This window comes from Alligator sinensis, unplaced genomic scaffold (genome assembly GCF_000455745.1).
Source record: "Alligator sinensis unplaced genomic scaffold, ASM45574v1 scaffold294_1, whole genome shotgun sequence".
Taxonomy (NCBI): domain Eukaryota; kingdom Metazoa; phylum Chordata; order Crocodylia; family Alligatoridae; genus Alligator; species Alligator sinensis.
In genome coordinates this window covers 359,428-373,820 of record NW_005842305.1, presented here as the reverse complement: position 1 = coordinate 373,820, position 14,393 = coordinate 359,428, and the positions used below count along the sequence as shown (strand labels likewise).

At 41.6% G+C, this 14,393-nt stretch overlaps 1 protein-coding gene across 6 annotated transcripts in view; it reads right to left on the bottom strand.

Annotated features, from left to right (window-relative positions):
- Nucleotides 1-7,883: 7,883 nt before the first annotated feature.
- Nucleotides 7,884-14,393, bottom strand: part of LOC102375470 (syntaxin-1B-like) — a 52,053-nt gene continuing 45,543 nt past the window's right edge. For all 6 annotated transcript variants that reach the window (XM_025209732.1, XM_025209729.1, XM_025209731.1 and 3 more), the window contains one exon: nucleotides 7,884-10,306. In XM_025209732.1, the coding sequence (XP_025065517.1) occupies nucleotides 9,388-10,281 (894 nt within the window). In that variant the 5' untranslated portion in view covers nucleotides 10,282-10,306 and the 3' untranslated portion in view covers nucleotides 7,884-9,387. The remainder of the gene's footprint in view (nucleotides 10,307-14,393) is intronic.

Sequence of the window (14,393 nt, the reverse complement as noted above, 5' to 3'; positions counted from 1 at the left end):
CCCCCACTCTCCGGGTCCCCCCAGCCCATGTCCACCTGCTCCCCCCCCACACTCCTTTCCCTGCTCCCCTCTCTCCCTCCCAGCTGTTGGCAGGGCCTGACGGTGGTGGCAGGGCACCATCACCATGCCCCGCATTCCCTCTCCCACTCCCCTCCCTGCCAGCTTTTGTTGGGGCCCGGCGGCAGCAGTGCACTCCCTGCCATCATGGCGGGTGGGGATGGAGTCCTGCATCTGGCTTTGGGCTTTCGTTGAGGCCCAGCAGCTCCGAGTACCCTCACGTCCCCCAGTGCCTGCCCCCACTCCCATTTCTCATCTGGTCGGGGGAGGGGGGAAACAGGTCCACTTCCCCCCTTTCTCCTGCTCTGTTCCCGCCCCCCCCAGCTCCATCCCCTATGCCCCTGCCATCATGGCTGTGCTCCACCACACCATCTCCTCTCCAAACACTCTTGGAGCACTCCAATTGGTTGTTTCAGTCAGCCAATCTGAGCGCAAATAAAGTATTACAGACAGACAGACAGACTAAGGCTTTTATAATATTAAAATCATTGACTCACCATCCATTTTACAGCTAATGTTGGCCTCACACTTTACAATCACCAGAATAGCATACCAGGGGCCAGATTATGGCAGAAGGGGTCTATACCCTCCATAGCAAATTATCATGCAGTGAGGCAGCACAAGAAACTAATCACTCACTGTTCCTACTGTCATCCATGGCATTTATAGCATTCACTGACTGCATATTGTTGAAGCACCAATCTGGATAACGGTGAGAAGGAAAACTCAATCACAGACAGTAGTCAGGGGTATGAGAAATATTCAGCAGTTGAAATAAGTTACAGAGTTACAGCCATGAGCCTGCCAAGGCAGACAGGAAATTCCAGAATTAAGGTGTTTATGCAACTTGAATTTGATCCCTCCTGCATATATATTGAAATTATCTTTAATTATATGAGTCACAAATTCTCTTTCCATGGGGCCACTGCCTAATCAGTGTGCAGAATGGATGGTGACTACTTCATAAGAAACAATTCAACATTTTATTTTCTCCTTATTGTCTAATGGGTGGCCTCATGCCTTATGTACTGTATATTATTCAGACAAAACTCAGAATATAGCATTATTCAGTTTGCCCAAAGACTTTTCCAAAGTGCTCATCGTGATCTTGAGTGCTGTATAAACATTACCATAATTTATTCTGGCACCTCTTAAAGACAGGGTATAGTTATATATGTCACACTGTGTTGAGAGGGAACTGAGGCACAGAGAAACCAAGGTAAAAGTGTTCACTGTTTGTGAGGGTCGAACCTGAGGCACCTTGGGCCTGATTATGACTTGGCATCACAGGGTGTGTGTAGATGAAATGGGGGCCCTAAATTGAAGCAGTGGGTTTTTAAAAACACTGCTTCAATTTAGGGCCCTTTCAACCCGTTTTGTGAAAACAGCTGCTGACTTACCTGCCTCTCTGGTGGTGGAGAGGGAAGGGTGAGGTGCTAGCAGGCGGAGTGGTCTCTGGGCTGCGGTGGGGGGGTTGGTGCAGCAGCCTACCTCTGTGGCAGCAGCAGGTGGCACCCACCTACAGGACCCTGGCTCAGGCAGTCCCGGGGGGAGCACTGCAGCCACAGAGGGAAGCACCAGAAGCCCGTGCAGGTCAGGCAGGCAGGCAGGCTCCAGTGGGGGGAAAAATAAAGATCAGACTCTCTGTTTTTCTTGGGCAGAGCCTGCCTTCCTGGGCTGCTTCCAGGGCTTCCTGCAGAGCCCCTGAGCTGCATGGAGCCCGGTGCTTCGCCCTGTGGCTGTAGGTGCAGCAAACAAACTCCTCAGAGGAGTTTTAGTTTGCTGCGCCCCAAGTCATTTAAGGCGCATTATGTCACCAAATTCACTACAGCGGCTGTAATTAATGCGCAATAGGCTGCCGACACGTGCAAACACTGACACCATTGAAGGGGTCCAAAAGCATATAGCCCACTTTAAAGTGTCGTGCACACATACCCCTCATTTCATCTACACATGGCCACAGAGCACTTTGCAGGTTCAAAACACAGCTCCCAATGACTGCAGTTTACAGCTGTGAGTGCTTGGCACTTCTGTAAATCAGTCTCCAGGGTCTTCAGTTGGGCACTAAAAAACCCCCCCAGAAAACCCCCAACACACAGTTCAGGCAATTATGAGGGACATCTTTATAAAAACTTAAAACTTATGTGACTCACCAGCATCACACAGTACTTTGTAGTACAGACCAGGATTGAACTTTATTCTCCAAGGGAGCATTTACCTGATTTAATCATAAGACCTTGCCTCATCAATTAGATGCTTTCCAACTTCTGCAACAAATGAAACAGATAGGGTCATATTGTCAACTATCTCTTTCACTCCATAATTCTGATTCATCCCTGGTGTAGATCCATTGTGTGCACTGAAAAAAGCCTCAGCAGCGTACAAAAAGAATAGTAGGTGATCAATTAAAGTTTGTATTAAGCTAAGTTAAAATTTCACAGGTTACTTCAATTGTGACATTTCTAAATTTATGAGCTGACTTTGTATCCTTGCTATTTTAATGTATTTATATGTATAATTTCAGAAGTTTTTAATAAAGGAAACATAAAATACAGAAATCCCATTAGTTCATATTGATTCTCACTCGGGTTTGATCCAGGACTAGATCCACCATGATGTTCTTGGCCACTTGATCTAACAGAGTAACTGATAGTAGCAGAAGATTGTCTTCTTCCAGGTAGACCAAAACTAGAAGGGAATGGGACACTTTGGCAAAGGGCTTCAAAGATATTTTCTGACAGCAGGGAAGTTCAGGAATCTTGTGTTCTTTTCAAGGATCTGAGGGGGACAAATTATTTTGCTCATCCCTCCTTCCCCCAACATGGCCCTTCTGTCCTATCCCCTACAATTTATCTGTCTCATCCCTGTGTCCTATCCTCATCCAGCTACTTGTTCTAATACTGTTCTCTACACCTACCTAATATCAGTCTCCACTTTTCATTCCAGTCCCATTCTCCTGCCCAGACAGTCCCAGGTACCCCAGTTCCAGTCCCACCCAGTCCCAGTTACAATCTTCTTGTTCAGTCTCTTCTAATTTTTGTTAATCCTTTCCACCCTACCTTACAGGCCAGTGCTAGAACTTTTAAGAAAAGGTACCCATAGCATTTCATTATAAAGAATAAACCACATCTTTTTCCTCAGCTTTGTTCTTAGAAATGGCTTAACAGTTGAGGCAGACATGTTCCTCATATAAATAATCAGTCTGAGACAGATACAAGCTTGTAAAATTTCAACATAGACAGTGGAAGTTAAAATTTGGTACAGTTATAGAGTGTGTGTGTATTATCCCACCGTCTTACTCATCTTCCAGTCAGCGTACAGGGTTTTGGCTATATGCATCTTATTAAAGTAATTGGGAGCTGCAGAGCTAAATCCCTGTGAGACCCTTTCAAAATGCATCCTTGTGTTTGTAAGATAACAATGAAGTTTGACCTGTGTTTTGTACCACTTAATTGAAAGAAGGACAGCATTTAATTGTTCACATTTCATTTATCACTGAACTGCCTCCGTGCTCAGCATCTCAGCTTTCCATTACAGCTCTCATTAATTATCTGAAAAAAGAAGATTGTTTTCCTGTCAGATAAATATTTTAGAACAACCCCCCTGAAACTGAAATAAAAGGTCACCTCTATTATTGCAAGTAAAGAATTTTTTAAAAGTTAATAGTTATATAGATTTCACAAGCAGAGTTTGAACATTTTTCGATTCAGAACAGTTTTGAAATTAAAATAAATTTGAAGACGTGTTCTTTATGTTTTGAACCTGAACAAACACACTATAAGTTTCCAGTAAACATTTTTTTTGAGATAATATGCTAAAGGCAAGTGAAATTATGTTGCAGCAGTACAACAAAGTACTTGGAATAACAGCACAGGAAACACTTATACTCTTCTATTATCAACTAAATGATTAAAACAAACAAGCAAACACCAGTCTGTCCAAGTATGTTAGCCATATTTATAAGTGTATGTAATGGACGGGGTTGTGGGTGGTCTGGCCTAATGTTTAGGCCACCAAGGGAGGGCCAGAAACAGGGCAGAGTCAAAAACTCAAGCCAAATTCAGGGTCAGAAATCACATACCAAGTTAGATCCAAAGGAAATCCAGAGGCAGAGTCCATAGGCAAAAGAGGAGAAACGTTTCAAAGGCATATCTACATTGTCAAAGGACAGCACTAAGGAGCCCTATAGTCAAGTGTGACACTCCCAGTCCACCCACACTAAACCCCAAATGGATGCAATTGGCATTTATACACATGCCTTTGTCTTCTCTGACACACCGGAAATCCAGCGTGTCGGAGCAGACTCAATTAATCAAGTCTGCGGAGAGCACACGAGCTGATATGCCTGGCGCTGCATCGCATGCATTTGTATAAACAGCGAAACGCACGTCAGCGCACAGAAAATGGCGGTGGTGCATTTTTTAATTAAAACACCTTTGATGCTTTTTCTTGGCACTGATGTGCATTTCACCATTTATACAAATGTATGCACTGCAGTGCCAGGAGCTTTTTAAAGCTCCTGGCACTGTGGCACATGCATGTGTACAAGTGCCCTTTAATGCAGAAATGCCAGTAAATGCACCCAAGCCACAGAGTTTCAACTGGCATGTGCCCAGCACCCCACTAAGGCAGCTATTACATATTACATCTATTTTGGGATGTAGTATAGTCAAGTGACAGTGGACTCAACTACATGAGATGCTAACTGCACAATAGCCTAATAATACTGTGCAGTAGTGTACCACAGCAACAACAGTGCTAATATGCTACTGCACAATATTATTAGGTTACTATGCAGTACCTTCACTAAAAGGCATTCACCAATGCTACCATGCAGTAACTGTGGTTACTGTGCATTTATGTAATACTTGATTATATAAGTACTAAATTAAATGTGCAGTAACCACTTCTTTTCATATGGTTTTAGGAGCAAGAGCTATTGTTGCAGTATTAATTCCAAATTCCCCAACCAAACCAATGTCCTGCCAGAAAGCAAGTATAACTCCAGGATGTCACCCTCAAACTTGTATCCGGAGCAGGATGTTATTATGTGCTTCATGGTTTGGTCATGGTTTTCACAGTCGCAGCCAGGCAAGATTTTTAAGCATCACTTGTACATCAGGTGGTCACACCAGCCATATCCAGTGTGTATCCTATTAAGGGTTGTCCACATGCTCTGTGGAAGTTGAAGCCCAGTTGTTACATTGTTGCGTCAAAGACAAGGTGTTTATTTGGGGAAGTGTTTTCTACCCAAGCTTTTCTCCAAGATTCTTCAGTGTTGCGATCATCGGCTGAAAGCTTGCCAGCACAGTCTGGGGTGCCAAAGTTGCTGTCCTCTGCACTTCTGCCATAGCCCTGGTCTTCTCAACAGCTGAGTACTGTGCACCTATCTGGACCTCAAGTAGACATACCAAACTCATCAACACACAAATCTACTCAGTAATGAGGATTCTCTCTGGAACTTTGATATCGACTCCAGTGCAGTGGCACAAACATTACTCCTCCCTCTATACGACAGAATGCAGCAACATATAGAGAAATAATGCATATCAATAGTAATCTGGACCTTCCCATCCACAGAGACCTTCAAGATCTCCCAATTTTTCATATAATTTCACAAAAACCTTTTTGGACACAAACCAAGCAGTAACCACTGTGCATTAATAAACGTGTAGACGTGCCCAGTGCAAGCATAATCTAAGAGAGCCAAGGTCTAGATTTTTCAAGTATTGATAAATTATGTTAACAAAACTAAGCAGCTGTGAGTTGGGAGCAAATGAATAGAGTACAGAACAGTGATATAATGTGTTCTTGTCACTTTATCCTACTTAGAGATCCCCTTTTCTTACAAAATTTGGTTGTGCACCTTTTGGGTAGTCCATTAGGATGGAGTATCCTAACCTGGAATTGAGAGAGGCTTGGAAAATAAGGGCATGGTCTGCATCTGAAACCAACTCTCAAATCAATCAAAGAAGTAAAAGACCTTCCAGGCACCTCTGCTGTCTAGGAGCTCAAACATAGGAATGAGACATATGATCCCCCAAGACTGAATATGGCTTCTGCTGCAGCCAACTGACCACCTTCAAATAAGAGCACAGCCACAGTACTTGGCACCAAACCACATCACCTCATTGTTATCTGGCCTTACACTGCCAGCTGGACTTCATCCACATTCTTATCTGAGCCAAATGCCAAAAAGTCAATGAAAGAGCAATACCTTAGCCCTACACAAAACAATGACGCATAGAGCTGAGTATCACCAGTACAATATACTAATGACGCTCTCAAAAAGTCACACAATCCCCTTTAGCAACCTTATGTAAGTGTTCAATATGTGGCATGATAGTGAAATGCTGTAGGAACTCACAGTAGATCATAATAACATAAGCATTATAAGACAATTTTCCTCCCCTTCCTTTCTCATTAAAACAAGAATAGAGACTGAACCAGAGTGAAGGAAAGTAAGTGGTGATGTCAGTTTAAAGGGATTTTGCCCCATCTTCATAATCTAAGTAGAGTATGCATGCTCTTCATTTCTCTTTCTATACTTGAGTAACAAAAATGGTGTTATTGTATTTTATATAGATATAAATCTCTATGTCTATATATATATATATATATATAGAGAGAGAGAGAGAGAGAGAGAGAGAGAGAGAGATTGATCGATTGATTGATCTACCTGCCTATCTATTTATCTAGCATGTGTATGGGTGGGAGGGCAGCTAGATTTTATTTGGATTTACATTTCTTCAACAGAATTGTTCACCATGCTCCAAGTGCACAATCTTTACTAGTGGTAAAGTTACACAGCAAAAGGAAGCTAGCTTGATTTTTATATCCAAAGCTAAATTTGCAAGGTGAAAGTTTAAAAAATAAATTGCTGTACATTGAATAGATTAGGTCTGGACTTACTTCAAGGCATTGAACACAGAACCACATTTTAACAGAATCACCTTTCAGATTACAATGCCAAGAGTCAACATTTTACAACCTGTGCTCAGGAACAAATCCCAAATAATGGGCTCAACCACTTCCCACCATATTCCAGTTCAGATCTGAATTAGAGGTAGTTGAATGGCCCTCCCAGTAGATTGAAAAGCCTCTATTTGTGACACAAAATAAGACTCAGCAGTGTAAGTCCTAGCCCTTGTGACCTCTTGCTTTCACAGTACATGAGTGGAACTGGAAAGCCTGTCCTGGGTTGAATTGATCTCTTCTGTGAAGTAGATGAAAAACTTTTAACAATGAAAAGTATTTGATGATGGAATGAGGTGGAGAAAAAGTCTGGGTTAAACACAGTGCCGGCCATTTAAAACAATCCAAACAGTCATACAGCAGGACACGTAGAGAGTTTGCAGAGAAACCTTTCCACCCACAAAGGGTAACATTAACCATCATCTTCCTTCTCCGCTTCACCTTTCTTATTGTGATAGGAATATGTTGTAATATATTGAAGCTAAAATGTGATTATGTCTGTACCCAATCTTGTTAGAAGTCAGTGGGAACTGAGGGCACTCAATTTGGCTATCAAAGCACAAATAGTCCACAGGGATCTCAAATAAAGTACTTCTCATTAGGCCAAATAAAATGTGGGTTATTGTTTTAGCTAAACATAGCAAATATTTGTTCAGAGATAAAAGGTATGTGGTTTTCTTACCAGTTTGGAAGTTATAAACATTCCAGGAACAGATTCAGAAATATCTCATGCCAAAGGACATACCATAAGGGCAAATCAAACAGCAAGTTTCTCCTCTTCATTCATTTCAAAGTAAGTGCCTCCTGAGAAATCATTTATCCATCCATAGTCACAAGAATGTTATAGCAGTGTTTTTATTAGGGCAAAGAGAGGAAATAATGTGAACTTGAACATGGCCAAGTTTAACTGTCAAATACATAAACAGAAAAATTTCTGAGAAAATTTTACCTCGCCCCACTTTATTGCACTGTCTCTGTTTAAAGAGACATTCCTATTGTATTACATCTACAGTGTCTTTGAAGAAAAACTAGAAGAGTTTCAAGTATGCATGCAGCATGCAGGAGATTTGTTTATACGGCTTCAGGCAAAATGTATTTTCAATTAGAAATCTCTAAATTCAGGTGTTTCTTTTTAAATTGTGGGGAATTTTTTCCCATAAAATCCCCACAGAATATTCCAGGATTAGTATGCATTCTTATGAAGATGACTATAAATTAGATACTTGGGAAAACTGCCTGGAGAGTTTTTGCCAATGTGTTCATAGCATTAGTTTTGCACTATACTGAATCAACAGACATATACCATTTTAATTTTGGACTATAATGTTGTGAGTCCACACATCTGGTAAGCATCAAATGGATCTCTCAAAATTACTGATAACATAGTACACTTGTTAATTATAGTCTGTTAAATGCCTGGAAAACAGAAACCAAATCAGAAGCAAGAACAATCTGAAATTCTGACAATATCTCCAAAAGCAAACTGTAAAACTGAATTCAAAAGGATTAAAAACTCTGTATTCAATCCTTTCCCCCCTCTTCCTCAGAGCATACCCACAATGTGAAGGAAAGCACAGTCCTGCAACAGGAGTTTAAAATAAATAATACTTACATAAACATCAAAGCACTTGATTCAGACTGTGGGAATATTTCCAGCTAATGGCAAAAAAAAAAAGCTAGTAGGACTGGAAAAGACATGAATACTAAACACTTCTTTGTTTAAAAAACCAACAGCAATAAAGACATGATACTACAAACACCATAAGATAAATCCAAGTAAAAACACCTGACAGTGCATAAATCAAGGTGTTAAACTTGGTGAAGAAGTATTGTAAGCATTAAGATGGGAAACTGAGACATTGGGTTTCATACACAATGTAATGATGGACAATATGCCACACATTTTAACATGGTCTTTTTAAATATAAAGTCCCAATCTTTTAAAACAGTCTAATATTTGTTCATTAACTCACATGTCCTGTTCTGAGTAGCACATTTCAGATTTTTCCTGGGGATACTATTGTAGGAAAATAAAACTCCAAAACATATTTTCAGTGCCATCCTCAAAGAACAGCAATAGAAACATGAGGCAGGTAGACCAAACTCAACAGAAGCAGATTGACTGCCGATGTCTCATTGAAGCACTCAGTAACATGTTCCTCATAAGAGCGAGTTAAAAATAAAAAGTGCTTTAAATTAGGGGAATCTCTGTTCAAGAGAAGCTGTGGGGCCAAAGCACACTTACACCATTGCCCGTAATCCTGGTTTGTGCCACAATCCTCTTGGCACTGTGCAACACCAAAAGCAGCAATGCCCTTCCTCTGGCACAGTCAGTGATGGCATCCCCTCCCATGTTCATCGTACTGCCCCTGATATGCAGGATAAGCAGGTGCAACAGGCACAGAAGCCCAGCACTGCTGACAGCACTGCTGTGAGCCGCGATGAGCGGTCGTACTTCAGGGCTTTCTTCACCTCGTCCTTGGACTGGGAGACATAATCGAGCGTGTTCATGATGTTGTACTCAATGTTGTTGATGATCTCCTGCTGCTCTGAAACCAGCACGTTCAAGTGAAGGAAGAGTGAGTGCAGCTCAGTGATCTGGACCTCCAGGTCTAGCAACTGCTGGTGACGCACATGAGCCATAGCCATGTGCTGCTTGGCTTTAAGTACTTCTAGGTCCTGGCCCACAATGCGGGGGCCCACAGGGCTTTCTACCAATTGATTAATGTCCTCTTCACGTAGGCTCAAGCCTGCTAGCTCTGTTTGCCTCATGATCTGCTCCTTCAGCTTCTCCACATACTGTGTCTCTTTGGCATAATGGCGACTGATGATGTCCCGGTAACGGCTGATGAGAACAGAGAGCTGGCTTTGGCGGATGCGGTGTCCTGCCAGCCACTGCTTGCTGTCTCGACCCAAGGTGTCTTGAATGGCATAGAGCTGAGGCTGGATGGCTTTAGCATCATTGGTGAAGGCGGCTGTAATGTTGCTGAGCTCCTTTTTTTCTTTAGAAATGCTCTCCTCAGTGGTACAGCACAGGACTTGCTGTTGTTTCCTGTCGATGGTCTCAGATAACTCCTCTAGATTATTCAGGGCCCGGGAAAGATCAGCCACTTCCTGGAATATCTTGCTCATGGGATCAGTCTCATCTTCCTTGAAAACAGGGTTATCAAATGAAAGGGCATCATCAATATCCACAGAATCCCTGTCATTGTGAACTCGGATTCTCAGCTCCTCTAGCCTGTCCTTCATCTTCAGCTCCAGCTGCTGGCGACATCTGTGGCAGAGGGACGCAAAATGTACACATCAGTTTTGAAAGAAGTAAGGGAGTTCTGACCTTTTGCGTCAGTGGAAGCTGTTAAAATCTTTCCTCCCAGAGCTAGAATAAATATTGACCAAGGTAATAGGTTTAACCAGAGTTTACTCTACATCATGGGGCTAATACCAGGCAGGTTAGATTGCTTGTCAGTAGTGGGTGGCACACTTTCACTGACATGCACAAACTGAAGGAACAAGCTTTGATACAGAAGTAGTGGGGGAAAAGATTAAGAAAGGAGAAGTGCCTGCAGCCAGGTGAAAATTGGAAGAGGGGGTGACAACATGCGAGTTCTGAAAATAATCACAGAGTTCCAACCAGACGAGACAAAATTGAATTACCTAAGACAAAGTCACTTTATGAGATTCTTTTAGACTCTCAAAGTACATGATCAATTAATGGATGTACCTGCTAGGATTTTTTCCAGCTTGGAAACCAATTCTGTGGATCCTTTCTAGAATATTTTTTGTTTGTAAAATGGAAAAACCTGACTAAAATCCAGTTCCCTGCAGTCATAAACTGTGAATCATTCAAGGGAGCAGAGAGGTAGCAGAGAAAGAGAGAAAGAATAGAAACAAGTTTATGTTTATGACATGCCCCTCTGTCCTTACAGATTGTGCAGGAGGTGCATGCTCATCCTCGCTGCTCTAGGGCTTAAGAACAGGAAGTTAGCCAGATGCTGCTTCTCTTTTCCACAAAGCACATTGTCTCCGTTTCACTGAATCCGTTCACCTGACACCACTGCCTATTGACTTCTCCTATTACATTCTCTTTTGCCATAATGCCATGGGACAGGAGTTAATTCCCTCTTCCTGTAAATATTCTTTAGACTTGAGTTTTACTTATCATCTAAGGTACTTAAGACTTAAGACTACATAGACAAACCCACAATGAGCAGTCATGCATTTCAAAGTTCATGCAAGTCTCAAGCCAGAGCTGTGGCAGCATTCCAATCACTGAGATCTGAAACAGAGCATCAGTTTTCTTTTGGTGAATGGATAATTTTCTGCATTTCTTTCCATGGGTTATGATAAAATTCATAGATAATGATCCTTGGTTTTAGTGAAACAGGATGATTGTAACTTGCAAAACAAAATTATAATGTCTTTGCAGTTATCAGGGGCTCCCAGAGCATTTTTCTAATATCATTCAGTTAAAGACCTGATCCAAAATACCATTGACTACACTGAGCCTTGGGTCAGACCCTGAGCATCTAAACACTTCTGGAGACATAGGCAAATAGTAGTTATAGTAGTACTAAAAAGCAACACAATAAGGTTACAGCAAGTCCTGGCTCCCATGCCTCTCCCTTAATTAGTTACTTTATTTTTATACCCATGTATCTGAGAACAAAATAGGACCTTGCATATCTAGCAGGCCAGTGTGGAAGAAAAAAGCACGTATTTTGTCCTCTGCCTTAGCAACTTGAGTTGAACTCTATGTGAAACCCATTTTTCACTGGGTTTCTAACTTCACTGTGGATAGTTGTGCCGAAATGTCCTGGTTTACATGCAGGATAAATACATACTGAAAAGAGGAGTTTAAATATGGGGGAAGAAACAGCATTATCCCTAAAACCCCAAAACCCCACAACCTAATAAAAACATTAAGGAAGAGACTATTTAAACGCTTAGGCATTCTAATATTTTTGTATGGCTATGATCATGCAAAAATGAATGATAAATTAGGTAAAGGTATGCATGTGCACAAAGAATAAACCTAACCTCTTCAAATGAACCATAATGAGTATAATAAAGGTCTGTTTGTAAATTGCCTGCATGTTACCACCCATCTCAAATCTGTTAAAGTGCCCTGAAAAACAGCTCTCAATAACAATCTGATATTTGGATTGAAAAATATCAGATGGAGATAAAATTGGTGGTTTCATCCACCATTTTAAAAGGCTGAAAGAATTGAGAGGGAGAACTGCTGATGGTATGATCACTGGCAATTATCGGGAATTTCAAACAATGGGTTCAGAGATTCCAGGTGAAATGACTGCTTGAAGACCCTAGCATTTTGCAGTTTCATCTCTAAGCCACTGAATCAGATCATACCTATTTTCAATGTGACTAATTCCTAGCATAATGCTACAGAAATACTACTTAAACAATGATAGATGTAGTTTTAACACATTCGTTTTTATATTGCTTAGTTGTGGTGGGACCTTTCCACACAGAAAAATATATTCCCTGGCCTCGTTATACCACCTGCAATTCTGTGGATGAGAGAGGACCTTTCAAAGGCAACCGAGCATTAGTGCATGTGCTTACCATTAAGTGCCTGAGGAATCCTACTCTGGTTTGTTTTGCTTGAATGTTTTAGCACCTTGCAAAATTGAGTACTATGGGCACTTAACACGTGCAGCAAGGCTGCTCCAACACACTGTAATTAATTGAGTCTGCTGAAGCGTGGTAATTACTGTGCTCCAGCAGACTCCAACATCATGTGTATCAGCATCCCTGTGCTGAAAAATGGCAGCAAGGATGCTTTAATAAAGCTCGTTCAATGAACTTCAGTTGAAGCACCCTGTTTCCATTTTTCAGCATGGGGATGGTGATACACATGATGCTTGGGGCCCTTTAGTTACAGCAGATCTTGGAGCCACTCTAATTAAAGCACCCCCCCACCCCCCGTCTCCCCTCCCGAAGCACATCTATAAATGCCCTTAAGGTGTACACAGAAGTGCAGCTTCCCAGTCTAACTCATGGCATTTCACAGAAAGCTGTTGCATCAGGAGGGTGGGGGATCAAGCTCCAATTTTAACCTAATTTAGGGAGGGAGACTGCATCTCTCCAGCCTCTTCCCCCAGCTCTTCCCCCCTCTCCTGTCCCCCCCAGTGTTGTCTCAGAATAGGAGGGGGAGAAGGTAGAAGTGGGAGGTCTGTTCTGGGGTTTCCTCAGCTGGCCCTGGAGGGGAAAATTGTCACTTCTGCCTGTACCTTGAGTGATTTGCACAATGTCATTATCTTTGCTTGATTCAGCAAAATACTCAAACACATGGTTAATTTTAAAATACACAAGAAACCATGAACCTCACTGGGATGATTCATATGTCTAGAGTCCCACATTTAAGGATTTTATTGGATCTGGACAACAGTAAGACACTGGCAATTTGGTGCTGGCACACCCAGGAATCATCCACAACATCTCTCTGCTTTCCTGTATTACTGGCATTACACCTGGGATGAACCTGAGTTAATGTCTGCTGTGACCGACAAGTTTCTTGCTGTCCAGGTTCACTGTTCACTCCATCATTCCTGTGAGAGTGAGAAGACCCAGTGGAGAAGAGTCTGATTTGCTAACTTAGCCATCTGAATCAGTGCAGAAAATGCCACTAGGATTCCTTCTTCAGAATGTTCTATTACATATATGTATATCTATGTACATGTAGAAGAACATTTTGAAGAAGGAATCCTAGTTGACCACACACACACACACACACACACACACACACACACACATACTGTATATATGAGACAGAGAGAGATGAACCAGGAGATATCTATCTATCTATCTAGACATAGATAGATAGATAGATAGATAGATAGATATTTCCTGGTTTATTTAAATATAAAAACAAAATACAAAATATTGTTATATATAACAATATATATACAATATAAAACAAAAAGGCCAAATAAATGATAAACTGATACATTCCAAATGAGTTCAAAGTCCAAGATATATTCCCAATGAGGATTAGTGCTGGAGATGGGAAAGAATTATTCATACCAGAACTCTAATCTGCTGCACACAACCCCCAAAGTTAGCTAGCTGGCAATTTGTTCTCTTTATTGCTAGCTGGGGCCATCTCTGACATACAGAGGGAATCATAGTGAATTACAGGATGAGTTTTCTCAGAGCTATTGTATATATGCTTATTTTCTGACTGAGAATGGTACAATCCAAACAAGGGGGGGGGGGGGCACGTTCTCCACCTATTGTACATTCCTGTCAAATTCTGGCCTCTGCCAGATATTAATAAGACCCTGCAAAATGCAGGCAGCCTCATGGCATGCTGTAGGTGCTGGCCATATTTAAGTGCT